The sequence below is a fragment of the Cervus elaphus genome, chromosome 26 (assembly GCF_910594005.1).
Source record: "Cervus elaphus chromosome 26, mCerEla1.1, whole genome shotgun sequence".
Classification (NCBI taxonomy): Eukaryota; Metazoa; Chordata; class Mammalia; order Artiodactyla; family Cervidae; genus Cervus; species Cervus elaphus.
In genome coordinates this window covers 45,055,178-45,074,487 of record NC_057840.1, presented here as the reverse complement: position 1 = coordinate 45,074,487, position 19,310 = coordinate 45,055,178, and the positions used below count along the sequence as shown (strand labels likewise).

Here is a 19,310-nt window from a genome sequence, read left to right as displayed (position 1 = left end):
TCTAAAAAGTTTTTTCTATTGTCCGTTTTCTATTTCAGTAATTTATTTTCTTCTTTCTACCTACCAATTTTAGTTTGGTATATTTTTAAAATTTTAATGAGGCAGAAAACCAGATAACTGAATTTTTTAAAATATAAACTTTTAGAGATATAAATTTCCTGTAAACACTGCTTCAGCTTCATACTTTAAATTTTATGTTGTATTTTCATTATCATTTAGTTAAAAATATTTTCTATTTTCTCCTGGGACATCTCTCTTGACCAATGGATTATACAGACGTGTGTTCAATATAAAAATATTTGGGGGTTAATTTCATTTGGGGCAGAGCTCATCCTCTATATAATTACAATCTTTATCACCTTATGGCCTACCATGTTTTTATCCAGGTGCACATGAAAAAAGTGTGAATTCCCCAGTTGTCATGTGTAAAGTTTCATAAACACCAATGGGGCCAAGTGAAAGTGAAAAAGTGAGGCTAAAGTGAAGCTGCTCAGTCGTGTCTGATTCTTTGCAACCCCACGGAATACAGCCTACCAGGCTCCTCCGTCCATGGGATTTTCCAGGTAAGAGTACTGGAGTAGATTGCCATTTCCTTCTCCAGGTGATCTTCTCAACCCAGGGATCAAACCCAAGTCTTCTGTATTGCAGGCAGACACTTTACCGTCTGAGCCAGCAGGGAAGCCAGTGGGGCCAAGGTGGCTGACAATTCATAACTGCAAACCTTCTAAGGTGCTAAGTCTGGTCTCAGTTCAGATCTTCAGCTGAGATCCTTTAGGTCTGTTTTGCACATATGTGATTCAGGGGTCAGCCAGAATCTGGGGTCCCTTTTCAGAGCAGAGTAAACCACACATAATGTAGAACATTCAACTGGCTGAGACTACTCTGCTATAGTGTTATGCTCACTGAGAAACGTGTGCTGTAAGTAAGCATGTGCCCACTGTACTAGCACGCATTGGCTGAGAGTACACGACATCAGGCCAAGCACAGAGACCGCAGCCCACTGGACGTTCACTGTAATACGGGTGTGGTTTTCTAAAGAGACAAAAAACGTTAAAAGAAATGAGTGAACAGAGCAGCCTCAAGCAATGTACGGAGGGTGTACACATGCTGCGCATCCTTTACATGTCTCACCTGTAATCTGCGCACAGCCATCCTTAGTAGTCATTCATTATCCAAATTACACTGATTAGAGACCCAAGTTAGAAATGTCAATTGATGCCACACAAACTAACAGGTAATTTACTGATGTGACAATAAGGAAACTTTAAAAAAAAAAAAAAAAGCCTTAAACTTGTGCTAGATTTAGAAGTTCAAACAAGTTAAAATATACAGAGAGCTTTAACTGATAATCAGTGGCTACCCTCAAATTACATTTAAGAATATTAAGAATATACCTCTTAATTTAATAATCCACTTATGAGGCAGCAAGAAATAATGTTAGTCTATAAAAGGATATAGGGTACATCCTGGAGTAAATAGTTTTCTTTTCTATTTATTTTCCATTTACGAGAAACAAAGCTGCCAAGAAGCAGCTGGAAAAAGTCAAGTTAATTTTCTTTACCTCATGTCTTCCCAATAGATAACCTAGGGCATTACAGCTGCTTTAATACCCATTTTAATTGAGTGCTGTCACTGGTGGGAAGAAAAGTGTGAAATCACTACTTTCTGTATCAAACAAAGCAAGTAATTAACAACCATTCTGGCACAATCCCTTATCACCAAAATACACAAAGAGTGCTAAGTTCTCTCAAAGCCAAGGCTCTGTTACCAAAAAGCAGAGCTGACGTTTCAGGGTCACGTTCACTTCTTTATTACACAAGCATACATTTACTGCTCAGTCAGACACCTATAATTAAACACAAGAAGCCTTTAATGCTAATATTCAGGCTAGCCTGCATGTAAGCACCCCCTCCACACAGATGATTGCCTTTCATTTTAGAGTTTCAAGTAGCTACAGTTCACTTAGTTTTGATTACACAGCAATTAGATATGCAAATACATAAGATCCAGGAAAATACTTTTCCAAACATCAGATTGTGAGCAATCAGGCCTATTCTCTTCTCTTGTATATACAAGCAATTCATTAAACAACTATTGTCTAAAAAAACCTCTGCCTCAAATGCCTTGAGTTTCTTTTTAATTTTAAAAACATTAACATCCTAGGAATAAATCTCTCTACAATCTAGTTCATGAGCTGAGTGGGAAGGCATGCTAAGTGACCAAAAGAACACCCTACTTCACCCTGTCCGCTGAGGGTTATTCAATACTGGTCAACAAATTGTTTTAAATGCACCATTTGAAACTTTCTGTTAAATGATACCTATTACTCCTCAATATTCCAAACACTTGATTGAGAAACCAGTTTCATCTCACTTAATAGGTTTACATTATAAGTTATATGTAAGTGCTAGTATGGTACAGAATCATGTATACTAGGGAGAAGGGAAACATTCACACTTATAGATCAACAGCTGGGTATGACTGGGTAAAAGTAAAACAGCCACTTACGTTCTTGCAGACTACACTTACTGTCTCTACCTGGGCAATTAATTTTACTTTTAAAACAACTTTGCTTCTTAATCTTAAGTCCTATTCAACTAACTTATAAAGTGCTTGTTGGATTTCTCTTTTTTCCCTCATTTTTGTAAATTTAAGTCTTGTTAAGACAGTTAATTAAGACAGTTGTTTGTATTTAAGTAAATTTTTAAAGTGTTTCTTCTGCATTTTCTATGTGATGCTCCTATGCTATAGCAATTTCAAGAAACTGGCTGACTAAAATTCTGTGGTAAGAACAATCATTTTCTAATGGGCACTAATTATGCTCACACTTCACTGAGGAACTCAGACAGAAAACTGCAGAAGTTCACTCCCAATTCCCTGCTTCAACTCTTTCCATCTTCCCTACATACATCCCTTTACAAGCCCACTCTCAAGGCTCCAGGCCACGCCGCTCTGCTAAAGCCCCCACTGTCTGCCCTCTGCTCCTGCAATAAAGTCCAACTCCTTCACGGCAGGTGCTCTGCCACCCACGTCCCCCTCCCCGGCATGCCGACCTCGCTGCTGCCCAGACTGTCTACCGGTATCCTTCTCTGATGCCTTCACACGCGCTCTCATTTCACTCCCGTCACGTGTTACATGTCTCTTCACACAGCCCTCTCTTGGCCACTCAAGTCACAAGCATTCCACACCGATCACACTTATCACACCATCTCATGCTAGTCTCTTCATGGTGCTTATCACTATCTATATTAGCTTGTTCATTTCTTTACCATTTATTTTCTGTCTTCCTCTCTAGTTTTGTTACATGGGAACAACCCCTTCCCCCACCCAGTTTTGGGTGTGGCCCAAAGTAGAAAATAAAAAAATACAGATTAAATGTTAACAAATTTTGAAAAGAAGAAGAAATAACTTTCTAGATTTAAAAAAAAAAGTGAATAAATGTGTGTGGAACACTTAGGAATGGTCTTATTTTTTGAGAAGATCAGAGAATGGAACTGAAAACAAAACACTATCATATGAAGGAGATAATGGACTTGGTTGTATTCCTTTGCCATTTAAGGTTAAATTAAATGTACCTTGTTGGTGATGGCAATGAGACAAGACTTCGTATTCGAGCATGCTGATACCACTATCACTGCTTCTCTGACTTTTCATCAAGCCTGGCACTTTCGTCACAGTGGGTCCTGGTCTTCCTTGACAGCTTAATTAAATGTTTTTTTCATCCAATCATTCAATCTAAGGAGAATTGCTCAAAAGTGATGTCAGGGACACTATTTATTATCTTTATTGCCATAAAACTCATCATTGGTATGTCCAGACTAGGTTTTGCTTTTCACTGACCGATTGATATACTGCACATTGGTCCAAAAGAAATCATATATCTAGGTGATTATGGATACAAGTTAAGAGCTCAAATATTAGCACATTTCTGAATTATTTTTAATACTTCTTATAATGAGTTTAAAGAGATTTTCAGAAAGGGAGAAAGCATGGAAATCAGTGACTCCTGAATGAATCTAATTAAACACAATATATCAATAGCAATGGAAAGAAAAACCTGAAAAACAAAATGAACACCCTTAGAATCTGGTTTATTTTCCAAGAGAAAAATATACAAACTTGCCAAACATTCACAATCATCTCTTTAGTATTTTTAATAATAAAAACTTATTTCCCCAAAATAATCCAGGTCAGAAAAAAACAAAGAAAAGTAGAATTACTCCAACTTAAAGGGGAAGGGAGAGAGAAAAAGAGGGAAGGGAAGTGGGGTACATGAACATCGAGGCCTGAGAGAACTGAACTGGTAAACATCAAAAATTGGTGAATAGGTGAAAAGTATACGGAGTGGGATCTTTGTATTCTTGTTGTAAAATTTAATATTATTTCAAAATACAAAGCTAAAAACAGGAATAATTTGTTCCCAACTTTTTGTTTTTCCGTATTTTCTATACACATTTCTGCCTAAAGCAGCATTAACCAAAAGAATTCCTATAACAGTGAGAATGTTTTGTATGTGCTGTCCAAAAGGGCAGCCCCCTGTCACAGGTCCATACTGAGCACTTCAACGTGACTGTGTGACGGTGCAGCTCAGCTACTCTCTCACTCAGCTTTCATTTTAATAACCAGAGATGGCCAATGGCTAACCCTCTTGAGGAGAGCACATGTCTAGGCACTTACTTAAAAAGAAATCCAGAGACTAAAATTCTCCAGGCCAGAATACTGGACTGGGTAGCCTATCCCTTCTCCAGGGGATCTTCCCAACCCAGGAATCAAACCAGGGTCTCCCACATTGCTGGCAGATTCTTTACCAAATGAGCTATAATGAAAGCTCCAAACTAAGACTAGTTTAATGAGAAAAGAAAGTGAAAGTGTTAGCCACTCATTCATGTCTTTGTGACCCCATGAACTGTAGCCCACCAGGCTCCTCCATCCATGGGATTTTCCAGGCAAAAATCCTGGAGTGGGTTGCCATTTTTTTCTCCAGGGGATCTTTCTGACCCAGGGATCAAACCCGAGTTTCCTGCATTGCAGGCAGATTCTTTACCCTCTGAGCCAAAACCTGGGAAAACTCTAATGGAAAATGATGATATGCTCTGGGGTATACTTTAAACCAAGTTCTAATTAAACAAGCCTTGAGGCAAGTGAGGGCAGTTAGGAATGGCGAGCACCTTGAACTCAACTGCAGAAGTTCCCAGAAGGCATCCTCTAACTGGTGGTGACAGAGGACACGAAAGATCATTTTAGGGTACTTATGTGCCTCTCGACCTTGTCTACAGGAAAACACTCCATGTGGAAAAAGCCTCTATCAGAGACACTGTATTAGGATACTGTTTATTTCCTACCAACTGATTTCTGCCCTCATACCAAATACATCACAATTTTTTTAAAATTTAGAATTCTTTCATCAGTTAGTTCTACAAATGTATAATGCTCTAAACAAATTTCATGTACTGTTTTCCATGGTGAGTTCATTATTTTCTTCCGATAATTATCAACCAGTTCAGTCTCTCAGTCGTGTCCAACTCTTTGTGACCCCATGGAGTGCAGCACACCAGGCTGATAACTATAACCTGCTATAAAAAATACATAAAAGAAAACCTTAAGCCCTAAGTCATTACACTTGTGACATGAGATGCTTCTCAACAACTATGAGTACCTACTGAAGTTTTTAAGATATGTGAAAAACCTGAACAAATACTTAAGACAGCCTTAACACAAAAATCTTACTCTGTTTTATATCAACAAGTAAAAAGAAGGTGCCCTATACATAATGGGAATCCTAAAAGTTGACAGGTAAAATTATTTTTATTGTACAAATTATCTATACAACTTAAATAATCAAATTAAAAAGTTTATAGTAACTAAAGGTAAATCAGGTAACAGAAACAGGACACTGAATTGCTTGGGAGTGGGTGAGGAGAACTTTTACTTTATTTCCTGACATGGAGTACTACAACCTTGCATGTACCTAGACAGAAAGACATATACATATATAAGTATACAAGATATTAGCAATAACAGAAAAAGTGACTTCCCTGATAGATTAGTAGACTCTGTGCATATTACTTGAGGGGAAAAAGGACAATTAGGCAGTGGTGCCATCCAACCATCTCCTCCTCTGGCGCCCCCCTCTCCTCCCATCTTCAATCCTTCCCAGCATCAGGGTTTTTTTCCAGTCAGTCAGTTCTTTGCAACAGGTGGCCAAAGCATTGGCGCTTCAGCTTCAACATCAGTCCTTCCGATGAATGTTCAGGACTGATCTCCTTTAGGATGGACTAGTTTGATCTCCTTGCAGTCCAAGGGACTCTCAAGAGTCTTCTCTGACACCACAGTTCAAAAGCATCAATTCTTCGGCACTCAGCTTTATCATCCAACTCTCACATCCATACATGACTACTGGAAAAACCATAAATCTGATTAGACGGACCTGTGCCAGTAAAGTAATCTCCCTGCTTTTTATTATGCTGTCTAGGTTTGTCACAGCTTTTCTTCCAAGGAGCAAGGGTCTTTTAATTTCATGGCTGCAATCACCATCAGCAATGATTTTGGAGCCCAAGAAAATAAAGTCTGTGACTGTTTCCATTGTTTTCCATCTATCTGCCATGAAGTGATGGGACTGGATGCCATGATCTTCGTTTTCTGAATGTTGACTTTTAAGCCAACTTTTTCACTCTCCTCTTTCACTATCATCAAGAGGCTCTTTAGTTCCCCTTTGCTTTCTGTCATAAGGGTGGTGTCATCTGCATACCTGAGATATTATGCATATCTGAGATATTTCTTTCAGCAATCTTGATTCCAGCTTGTCCTTCATCCAGCCCGGCATTTCACATGATGCACTCTGCATAGAAGTTAAATAAGCAGGGTGACAATATACAGCCTTGAGGTACTCCTTTCCCGATTTGGAACCAGTCCTTGTTCCATGTCTGGTTCTAACTGTTGCTTCCTGACCTGCATACAGATTTCTCAGGAGGTAGGTCAGGTGGTCTGATATTCCCATCTCTTGGAAGAAGGTTCCAGTTCACTGTGAGCCACACAGTTGGCACAGAGGCAGCAAAGAGGAAAGCGGCCTGGAAGCAGCAGGACTCATGACCGAGCAGGGCCTCGTGAGCCACAGCGAAGAGCTGACTCCCACTGAACACATAAAAACGTACTGCAGGGTGACTTTTTAAAAACCACACTGGTTGCCAGAGGGAGACAGAGAGGAAGAATGGAAATAAGGCGATCAAAAGATAGCAATGTAAGGATTAAACTCCTGCACACAGCCTGGGTTCAAATTGTGACTCGGCAGCTCACTAGCCAGGTGAAGAGAACCTCCCCATGCCTCCATTTTCTCCCTGGTCTTACAACTAGGACAACAGCAGCTACCTCACAGGGCTGTGTGAAAATTAAGGAACAAATTTGCAGAAACAATGAGAGCTGCACCCTCACCACCAACCCCCCACCAGCTCGACACTGCTTTCACCAGCCACCCCACCCACTCACCAAGTTCACATGTTGGGTAAGCTGTCTGGAATTCAGTGGACATCTAAGTCCACGCGGGGGACTGGGGGAAGAGTGCACACACAGAAAGAGATCTGAACCTATCAGAAATGACAGGAAGGCAGTATCTTTCTTATAACTCAATGTCAACTAATAAATGTAAAGGGAATGACTGAAAAATAACAGTTCCGCAAACACTACATTACAGTAATAAGGAATTTGGATAGGACATTAACCAACGCTAAAATCACCGAGCAAAATTTTCCTGGGAGGAGGATATTCACAAAGTATCAAAGTACTCCCCTAAAACCAGTTCATTTAAAAGGGGGAAGAGTACCTCTACAATGAAAAAATGATTGACACCACTTTAACCAAATTATGAAAGTTAATATCATCAATATGGGGTAAACTAATATAATGTGCTAGGGATACAATGGCATCACTGACTCGATGGACATGAGTCTGAGCAAGCTCTGGGAGTTGGTGATGGACAGGGAAGTCTGGCATGCTGCAGTCCATGGGGTCACAAAGAGTCAGACACGACTGAGCAACTGAACTGAACTGAGGGACACAACATCATTTTTTTTTAAATATCCTTGCCAAATATGCAAGAATGAAAATAAGGTTACTAGTCAGAAATTAATCTTTTAGTTACAAAGGTGAAATGTTACAAAACTCCCTTCACATCAGAATCTGAAAAATATTAGTATTTCCTATGTGAAGTGATTAGTAATTTATATTTAGAATACTTTATATGTATTTGAATTAAGCAAAAACTTAAGATAAAAACTTATTAACACCTTTTAAAAGCAGTCTTAACTACCTGCTGTAGTTTCTATTTCCTCTTTTCTAAGTAATAAATAATTTGGAAAATGAAGAATCACAAGTTTAACATTTTCTGGATGCAAAGACTATGATAACATCCTGGTCCTATGACAACTTCTGAATTAACAACTATACATGTCTTTAAAAAGTCAAAAAGTTAACAATTACACATGATTTAAAAAGAAAAACACTTTAAAATTCAAAGAGCAACATTATAATTTCTTTACATTATTTTCTTTCATAACTGAAGAAAAATAAAAGTAGTAGGATAGAGTAAGATAGCTCACTCTGCTTATGAAATGGTCTAATCATTTGTCACTAATATAACTGACAAAAACTTTCCATTGAATTTCTTTGTTAAAGGGTTTTGAAAAAGAAAATCAACTGATGTAGCATAATGATAAAACACATAAGCAACATTCCACTACTAATTCTGTTCACAAGAGAACTGAACTTTCTGAGGGAAAAAAAAACTTCTTTATACACAATGTACTATAAGATACTAAAAGATTCCTTAACTAAATTGACTACAATGCAATCAAGACTTAATTTTAAAAGGCTCATTTACAGCATCCAGTGATAAAATAGACTCTCCCTTTCACTGAAATTCATGTCTCATTTCATTAGACATGGACAATTAACTCATCGTGGTATTAGATCTATAGCAGAGTTAATTAGCTTAAGTTTTACAGGTTACTTAAAAAGTTAGTTTAGTAATGAAAACAGGTTTATTTTCATTGTATCCATCTTTTTATCCCTTAAAGAGTCTTACAAATTAAAAAAAAAAAAACTGTACTTGAAAAAACAGTAGCAGAATTTTTATTTCAAATCTTCCTGATCTTTCTCAGCAATTAATAAAGGCAAAGGAATGACTCTATTTTATAAAAATGTATTGAAATACTATCCAATCTGAAATAAATCTTTAATTTGTATTGTACTGCTTTATACTACCTTAAAGTCAAGTTATTTAAGTCCAAAGTGAACATGTAACCAGAAACAGAACTAAAAATTCCATGTGAAATTTCATATTCCAAAACGAAATTTGTTTCAAAAACCACTCACAGATGAAATGAGGGCACGAGAAGAAAGAAGAAAAGCAGAGGGGGAGAGCACACCCGAGGGCTCCCTCACCATCCTGAAGGGCCGCTGACTCCATCAGCCAGTAAGCGGTGTGTAAGCCACTGCTGCTCCAAGCGCAGCTCCCAGCATAGAATTAAGTGTTTAGAAACTTCTATGGCACTCTGATTGGATACCTCTGCCCATCAGGGCTTCCCTGGTGGCTCAGTGGTAAAGAATCTGCCTGCAATGCAGGAGACACATGTAGAAGACTCATGTTCGAACCTTGGGTCGGGAAGATCCCCTGAAGGAAATGGCAATCAACTCCAGTAGTCTTGCCTGGAAAATCCCAAGGACAGAGGAGCCTTGTGTGCTATAGTTCCTGGGGTGTTTAGAAACTTTCACAGCATTCTGACTGGATACTTTTCTCTGCTGAGATACAAGTTTTAAACAAGATGAAAATTGTCTTTTTAAAAACTGTTTCTCTGATAAGTTTATTTCACTGTATAGTAATTTTACAAAAGAAATGGTCTATGATGAATTAGAACTTTGTGGTAATGGTCTTTTGTGGCAGACAATTTGAAAAGTACTGATTTAAATTCTTTCAGAAATGCAGGCTTTCCCTTCTCTTTAAAAAGAAACCAATCAATCCCTTTTGAGGCTGAATTCAGTGCCATGTTCCTTGACATTAAAAAGAAAAAAAAAAAGTGGAGGAGGACTGAAGCTCCTAGGGTATTAGTTTATAGCTACCGTAGGACATCTTTGAGACACAGGACATTAAGTATGTCAAAGGTCCTAAGGTTAAGAGATTATTTTGTTTTGTATTCAAAGTAGAGTTAGGATCAGAGGATCTGAGTCTCAAAAGATTTTCCGCACACACACAGAACTCTCTAAGTCAAGCTGTCTAAGACTTGATTATTTGTGGCCTTTGATCTCTTCTCCCTACACCCATCCTTTCTACAGCCAGGTTTTCTTTTTAAAACAATGTATCATATAACTTCTTACTTTAAAAATATGAGTGCCAATACACTGCTTTCCAAAGAAAAAGAAAAACTTTTTAATATAGCATTCAAGGCCCTATATCCTCAGATCCAAGCCTGTCTCCAACACCACTTTTCCCGCTAAACCTTGTAACTTCCACTGCAACATGCCAAGCACTGGCTGAGGACACATACTGGGTGATCCTACTTCCTTCTAGAATACCATTCCACTCATCTGCCCTGTAAATTCCTACTCCGGTCCAATCTTCCCCAGCTTTCCCTCAAGTCCTCAACCTGTGAAAGAACTCATCACTCCCTTGGTTTCCCACTGCACAACGTCTAGCATCTGTTGTTTACACCGCACTGTGCATCAGTCTGCCGTCAACATGTCAGTCTCTCAGGGTAAAAGATCTGAAGACAAAATTCACAGGCATTCAAAACTACTTACTGCCTGAAAAGGTACTGACTATGGTGGGGGGTTGGGAAAACCGAGTGACAACCATGTGTACTATAGGAACTAAAATATCACAGAATTAAATATGAATAAGTGTTAGACTTCATAGCTTTAATAAGGTTCCTTCCAAATAGATATATAATACTATACTTTTCATAATTACTCCTCTAAATCAACTGACCTGTTTTTATAGCTAAATACTACTATTCAGCTGGAAGAGGGAATGGCAGCCCACTCCAGTGTTCTTGCCTGGAGAATCCCTCAGACAGAGCAGCCAGGCAGGCTATGGTCCACAGGGTCACAAAGAGTCAGACCTGACTGAAGCGACTTAGCACACACACACTATTCAAATCAGATTCACGAAAAGTTTCTAAGCATGCAGTTTATAAAAGTAACATTTTTCAGAGAGAATCCATAAAAATTCCTACTTTCAACACATTGAGTTGAAGGTACCAAGGGCAGGGGTCAGAGCAGGTGGTAAGGCAAGAATATAAAATAGAGAAGAAAAAAAAAAAAAAACATTCCTCACGGGATACAGTCTTTCTCAACTAGGGAGTCCACAAGGGAATCAAGTACCCAGTGCCTAGCCCAAGGCATAAATCATATATGGTTCACTTCTCTCCTATCTAGAATGGTACTCATTATGAACCACTCTTAGTGAAACTGAAGAACTTCTAAGATGAGGAACCCTAGCTGAGAAAGGCTGTGTAAACTAATAGAAAAATTATAGCACTTTTCTTCTTGAAAACATTTAAAACAATAATTCGTTTCTTGTGCCCAACCACAAGTTTACTACAATATAAACAATATAATGTAAAACTCAACATTCAAAAAATGAAGATTATGGCATCTGGTCCCATCACTTCATGGCAGGTAGATGGGGAAACAATGGAAACGGTGACAGACTTTATTTTCCTGGGCTCCAAAATCACTGTGGACAGTGACTGCAGCCATGAGATTAAAAGATGCTTGCTCCCTGGAAGAAAAGCAATGACAAACCTAGACCGCGTGTTAAAAAGCAGAAACATTATTTTGCCTACAAAAGGTCTGTATAGTCAAAGCTGTGGTTTTTCCAGTCGTCATGTATGGATATGAGAGCTAGACAATAAAAAAGGTTGAGCGCTGAAGAAATGATGCCTTCAAATCGTGGTGCAATGAACTGAAATACATCAAAACTGTTTAAATGCATTCATAATGATACTCAAATAAAAACAAAACAAAAAAACTAATTCTACACCTCTGGAGGATTCCTAGGAGCCAATTCACTATTTTAAACCTAGTAAATAAGGGACTGGGTCAAAAGAAAAACAAAAAACAAAAACAAACTGAGCATTTATCCAGCCTTTCCTATAAAAATTAAATCTAACTAATAATAGCAAAGAAACAAGGTAATAACTATTTTGCAGTTCCTACTGAAGTAAAAGGTCTGAAAAACAATCAACAATGATTGCTAAAATAAAAAGAACACTAGATTTTCGGTACCACAACAACATTTACTTACAAAATTTTCTTTCAAAAGGAAGAAAGGAAATGAGGAAGGGAGGGCAGGAGAACTAAACCTTATTAAACCTTTCTCACTACCAAACTGCCCAAATATGGGGACAGAGATAAGTGTTAATAAACATGGCCATGACCATGAAAATACAATCAGCAAAGGCCACGGGAATTCTTCAGTACAAGCAACTCAAACACTTTACAAATAAACTACAAAGAGAAATGGGGGCCAGGGCGAGAATGGCTTAACAGATCTATCAATCAAATGCAATGTGTAAGCCCCTCACATGGACACCATTTAAACTTCTGTTAAAAGCACATTTATGAGACAAGAGGGGAACTAGGAACACTGACCAGACCTTTAACAACACAAGAAATTGTTCCGGTGATGAAAAAAAAAAACACACAAATATGACAGAGCTGAAGAGCCCTTCTATTTTAGAAACACCTAATACAGTATCTCCAGCTTGAGATGATGTCTAGAACTTGCGGCCCAGACCATCCGGCAGACAGAGGGGCAAGGAGGACGGGGGTAACCAGGCACACGGGAAAGGAGACAGGCAGTGCGATGCTGGGAGATGAATGAACAGTGCTTAGCATCTGCCGTGAGCAAAGCCGTTTTTCTGGTTGTTGTTGTTTTAATAAACTACACTTACGCTCCAGGTTGTCAGAAGTCTAGCATTCAACAAGACTAATAAAGCGGGCTGTCTAGACCAGGTTTGTGCTTGATGTTATGTCACTGGCTATCACAACCACTTTAGTATGTCAAACCAAAAAAACTGTATCAATTTGATCATTTTCAAAGTGTTGAGAAAGCAATAACATCCTTCATTAAAAATAAAAGTCTAAGTTTCCCCCATACAAGCAAATTAACTTTTGCATATATTGCTAATATTGCCTTAAGCTATCTTTTAAGTTTTCTTATCGTGCAGCACAAACTCTCAGACATTATAAAGCTCAGTTATTTGTCAATTAAACTGACAGGACAGAGTACAGAGCTGCAGGAAATGCTAATTACAAAGCATCAAGAATAGTAAGACTCACTTTCTACAACACATGTGAAAGTGTATATACCAATGCAGGAAGAATGATCTCCTAGACACATCACAATTGTCAACAAGAGTAGTCTCTAAAGCGACAGGATCAGGTGCCTCGCTATACTTTTTCTCTGATCATATACACTTTTAAACTTTTCTAAAAACATCACATATTAACTAGGTAAAACATCTATGAAGTATAAGAATAGGAGAAAAATGTGTAAGCATATGAAAAGTGGCAAATAAAAAAGTTATGCAATTCTATCTATGTTTGCAATTGGACAGTATGTCCCTCTAATAATACTTCAGAGATCATGGTCCATACAACACTGTAGTTCCTCAAGAAGTTAAGACATCAGTCAGAATGGATTTGGGAAATATATTAAAATCTAAATTAAAACTTTCTAACAGATTTCTCTAATTTTAAATTCAAAGTTCATATTCTGAAGAGAATGAATTATAAAGCTGAATGTCAATGTCCAGCAAGATACATGTTTATACTGAGTGTAGTTAATAGTTAGAAATAAGGGACTGGATAAGTTACTTGACCTCTTTTAAGCCTTCATTCCTGTTAGAAGAGTAAAAATTATCTTTTGAGATTTTTGCACAGTCTGAATACGATACTGAACAGATCGTAAATGTGGTTAAAACCATCTGGCCACTGCTACTAGCAGCCCTCGAATGGCCATCTGATACTGAGTGCACATCCCTTCATTTCAAGCAAAGAGCTCTAATCAGAATTGCTGAGTCCCACTGGACATTCTCAGAAGACCCAACACCCGACTTTGCTCAACTGTAGACAGCTCACCCTTTTCATGGATCATAGCCTGGTCGTGTCCAGTAGGGCTGTACGGATGTGACAGGTGGGCCATAAAGAAGGCTGAGCACCAAAGAATTGATGCTTTCGAACTGTGGTGGTGGAGAAGACTCTTGAGAGTCCCTTGGACTGCAAGGAGATCAAACCAGTCAATTCTAAAGGAAACCAACCCTGAATATTCATTAGAAGGAATAACGCTGAAGCTCCAATACTTTGGCCACCCGATAGGGAAGAGTCAACTCACTGGAAAAGACCCTGATGCCGGGAAAGACTGAGGGCAGTACGAAGCGGCAGCAGAGGACGAGATGGTTGGATGGCATCACTGACTCCATGGACACGGATCTCAGCAAACGCCAAGAGAGGGTGGAGGACAAAGAGCCTGGTGTGCTGCAGTCCATGGCGTCACAAAGAGTTGGACACGACTGAGCGACTGAACCACGGCAGGAGCAGACATCTCATGCACTAACATTTTCAGCTGGGAGTGGGAAGTACAAAGACAAGCACAGCTCCCTAGTCAGTTATGAAGTGTGAGTGAAGTTCTTGTCCTTAGGCTCCCACAATTACCCAGTACCATTCCTCTGGGTATTTATATACAATGACAATGTAATTCTGAACTAACAGCAATCCAGGAAAATGAAAAATATAAAGTAGCATATTCATTCCCTTGCTTAAAACCAACAGCTTAGAATGATACAGTACTGCCTATCTTTCCCAAAGAACTGAAAACACATAGAATTTATCATTTTCTCTATTCATAAAAACTTTGGGGAGGGTAAAGGAGAGAGGAACATCTATGTCTTTCATTTACTACCTACACATTCATCCCTTCTCAGATTTTTTTTTCCCCCAGTTCCTATTCTATGCCAAGTACTCATCAAACAGCAAAGAAATACTCCGTAAAACAGAAATGGCATGCCATTATTGAGAGATCAGCAAACAGCATTCCATCATTAATACCATGGACAGTCAACAAATTAAGATTTTCTAGCTTTCTCAGCTTTTACATAAACTGACATCTCTACACGAAAAAGTTTAGTCTTCCTTTAAACACATGGAATATGCTTCAATCAGCCTTATTATTGACTTCAATATTTTTTGGTCTCCATCTATTTTTCATGTTCTTTTTCAAAATAACAGCCAAGGAACAAGTGATAGTACCTTCCATTTTGACGTAACTTCTATTAACATTTTTATGAACTCAATGAGCAGAGCAGAGTAAACCAAAATGACATGGTTGACAATTTAGTATGCATAGATTTAAATTAATATTACAGAAGACACTCTTGGCATTATAAGTCTACACAAAAATTCTTCACCATAATATCAAACATACGGTAGCCATTCAAATTAACTGGATATTCCCAAAGTATATTCATCTATAGCACTTAATAAAACTAAAAATGCAATCTGCAGTCAAAATTTTGTTGGTGTCTTAATCCTTGTTTTCATGCATTATGTGTAATCTGGAAAGTTTTTTTTATTTCATTAGGCAACAGTACAAATTAAAAAAATATAATGTGTTAACCACTTCTGTTTGTGCTTAAGAACAAAGTGGACAAGACAGAACATGGACACACCAACCATCAGGGAACCAAAACAAAAAAGCTGTGAGAATACGGGATATTCAAAGGTCACAAAGCAACAACAAAGTATTGTCATTTCCAAAGCTTAAAAAATTGTAATACTCCTGCACGATACAATGTAAGAGTTTAAACAGAAAATGTACTAACAGTGTAAAGAAATTTATTAAAGAGCAATCATTAACATTAACTGATTACTACGTGTCAAACACTCTGCTAAGTGCTCTACAACTTGTGATCCTCACAGCCATCAGTGACGTCACTACTCCCCCTTCACTGGCACCAAGAGATGAAGTCATTTGCTAAAATCACAAAGCTGCTAAGTGATAGAAGCAAGGTTCAAATGAAAGCAAGACGGTTACAGAGGTTACACTCTTAACCACTCTACTGTATGTGAACATGATGGCAGGCCCCAAGTTCAACCCGACCGAAAACAACACTCGCGATGTCTCATTACAGGGTTCCAAGCTCTACTTCTCAATGTGTGTGTGTGAGTGGAGGGCTGGTACTACAGAACTGGTAGAGGCTGAGGAGAGGGCAAAACATGCTTTGCTAACTGATGCAACAACTTGTTTAACTGATGAATACGCTCATCTGTTGGTGAAGATTTGCCCTTCAGTTGTTGAGAGTTTGTCTTATTGTACCTAGGCTATTAAATCAGCAGTACTTAATGCAAAGCAACCATAAGCGCCAACATGGGAACCAAATCTGCATGGCAATACAAGACTGCCACTCAGCTGAGTCACAAAGTGATTCAATTATTTTAAGATCCTAACAAAAACGATTGTTTTAAATACAACTGCTAAATATGCTCAGGGAGAACTCACATGCTTTCCTCAAAATATCTTTATACTCATCTGACAAGAACAGCTTAAAATAAAATTTACAGATAATTAGTATTATTGAGGGCCTCTCCCCTTAGCTTAACTACTAGGTCCTTATTTATCTGTAAGGAGAGAAAAATGCTTTAGACCCAGTCAGCTAATGGGAGAGTTTAAATGAAATGAGGTGAGAGCTCAAAAAGCAACCTATCCGAATGAAGTCACAGTACTTTACAGATCTGGCTTTCACTCCGTAAGCGCCACAGAGGGATTCAATGCACAACACGCTCCCGCAAAGCTGCCCACAGCTCCATTTGATGTCTCTTTCAAGGCAATGTATTTAAAAATCAAACACACAACAAACCCTTCCTAACAATACATTTAATCTTTGGCAATCAAAACCTACGTTATTCTTAAAAAATCGGTCAAACATTTTTCACACAGATAGAATTCAAAGAATTCTGCCTCATAGTATCACTGGATAAAAGGAAACAGGCAAATAAAACCTTCTGAAAAAACAGTATTTAAGGCAGGTAAGTAGGTGTTCATCAACTGAACTAGAAAAATAAGAAGTGGCAAAAGGAAAAGAAGCAGAAAACAACAACAATATACTTTAAAGTAAAATGTCTGGAAAACAAACTCAACGTGAAATGCTGGTAAAAACAAAGATAACTCACATATGGCTAGTTACAAGCCTTCCCCCATGTTTACTCACTCTCCTGATGAGATGACATAAATCCAAAGGAATTCATTTGATTCTTCTCATTTAAATCTCATCAAGAGAAACATTTTAGATTTTTCAAAGTTCAGTTACATCTTTAACACATACAACATTGAATACTCTAACTTCCAAACTGGAAGCTTCTCAAGTGTAAAAATCAACGTGAATATGATGAATTAACTGATATTAGCTAGGTAAATGAAAAGTAATGATAATCAAAAAGAGAAAATCATGACACCACCTTTAAAAAGTTAAAAATTTTCTGACATGAAATAACATATAGTGCTTTAAGATCTAGATATTTTGTTATTAAAATTCAAAATGTATTAGTACATTTATGACGTATAAGTACATTATTATACTTTATATGGCCCCATTTTCAAGGACTTACCTTCTTCTTATCCCTCATTGAGCCTTTGCCTCGGACCATGATCTTACATCCTGTTTCTGCTTCAAGCTGTTTAGCAGTAAGTCCTCTAGGTCCAAGGATTCTCCCAACAAAATTAAACTGGTGGGGGAAGGGGGGGGGAGAAAAAAAACACCGTGCATTATTCACTTAAAGTTATTTTAAAATACATACTTAAAATAAATAAATAAATTAATTAAATATATACTTAACTTTCTCTAATTAAATTTTTTAAAATATTAGGTTGAAATAAAACCTTATCCGTTTCTTGCCCAGTCTGGGGGTAATGACAGCAGCTCATGGTTTAGCTCGACATTTCCATGTGCATTAACACAAGCCATGGGTTAGGGACAGCAGAACCTACCTAAAACAGGTGCTGTATTTAACTTCCCATCAACATGCACACTCTAAACAAGTGTACATGGAAAGTTCAACAAATCCCTTCTATGACAGGGTTCCAGGAGCTATTTATTATGTTAAATAGTGGCTGCCTTTTATACAGAAATCCCTGGGGGAAATTCCTATCTTATTGATCTAAGCTATACTTCAGCAACTGTTCAGAGAGCATTGTATTTTGGGGCTGGCTGCCAGAACACTGATGGCCAAAGTTGGATTCCACACTATACTAACTATTTAAGACATAAGAGTCTACATTTTTTTCCCACAATCCTTGCACAATTTTGTATGTGCATTCTTATTTTCCTATTTCCCATCTCTACCTTTAGTTTGTACCACCTCTTTAACAAAGAACTTTAACTCTTGTCACAAAAAGGACAGTAATAAGAAATAACTATAATTATCATCCCTCCACAGAAACTTCTAATATTCATACATAGAAGTTAATTTTTTAAAAGGCCAATGAGAGGAACAGATTGACTATGAATACTGAAAGGCATTTTCCTCATTCATGTGTCATCTACATAAAAGACAAAAAAAAGAATGTTTATATCATCAGTTCCACAAAGATCCATGGGTGGTTTTTATCTATTTATTCAAACGTTACTGATACCTATGCTTCCTACTTGTTCCCTGCATTTTACCCCTACTGTTAGAGTATCGTCACATAACGCTAATGTGTCAGAGGTCACTGCTCTCAGGGCTTGAGAAGTCAGGCCCCTCCTCAGTCTTCTGTGCTCCAGAGGCTGCTTGCTCTGCCTCAGCTGCTCACCAGCACTGCCACATCTTACAGAAGCGATTCCCAAATGAAAGATGTGTGTGTACACGTTTGAGGATGGAAGAAAGTCTTCTTCCCTAGGGGATTATGATATCAGTTCTTCCACCCCAAGCAAAGACTCTCAGGTCCTAGACCCAGGTATACAAGACTCGAAATTCTGAAACTTGCCTGAACCATCTCTTTGCATTCAAATAGAACCCTTTACCTTGCCTAGTTTTTGGCATATAGGACTTGATCTACCTCTTCACCCAACTAAACCCTTGCTGTCACCCAGTCGAGAGCCCTCCTCCCATACCTCCAATCTAAATAAACTGAAGTACTGTACTGTACTTAAAGTACTGCACATGTAAATGATTACACGTTTATACTTGGAAAGCACACAGACCCCAACTGGTATTCAAGCTCCAATAGTAAGTCATCAGTAAGAATGGGAAGGTGTATAAAACAAGCCTCAGTCACGTGATGA

At 38.1% G+C, this 19,310-nt stretch overlaps 1 protein-coding gene across 7 annotated transcripts in view; it reads right to left on the bottom strand.

The window, feature by feature from the left end:
- QKI (QKI, KH domain containing RNA binding) overlaps positions 1 to 19,310 on the bottom strand; it is a 142,359-nt gene that overhangs the window by 64,781 nt on the left and 58,268 nt on the right. For all 7 annotated transcript variants that reach the window (XR_006337952.1, XM_043888196.1, XM_043888195.1 and 4 more), the window contains exon 3: positions 17,656 to 17,772. Coding sequence is in view for 6 of the 7 variants with exons in the window: in XM_043888196.1 (XP_043744131.1) it covers positions 17,656 to 17,772 (117 nt within the window). In the remaining variant the exon portion in view is untranslated. The remainder of the gene's footprint in view (positions 1 to 17,655; positions 17,773 to 19,310) is intronic.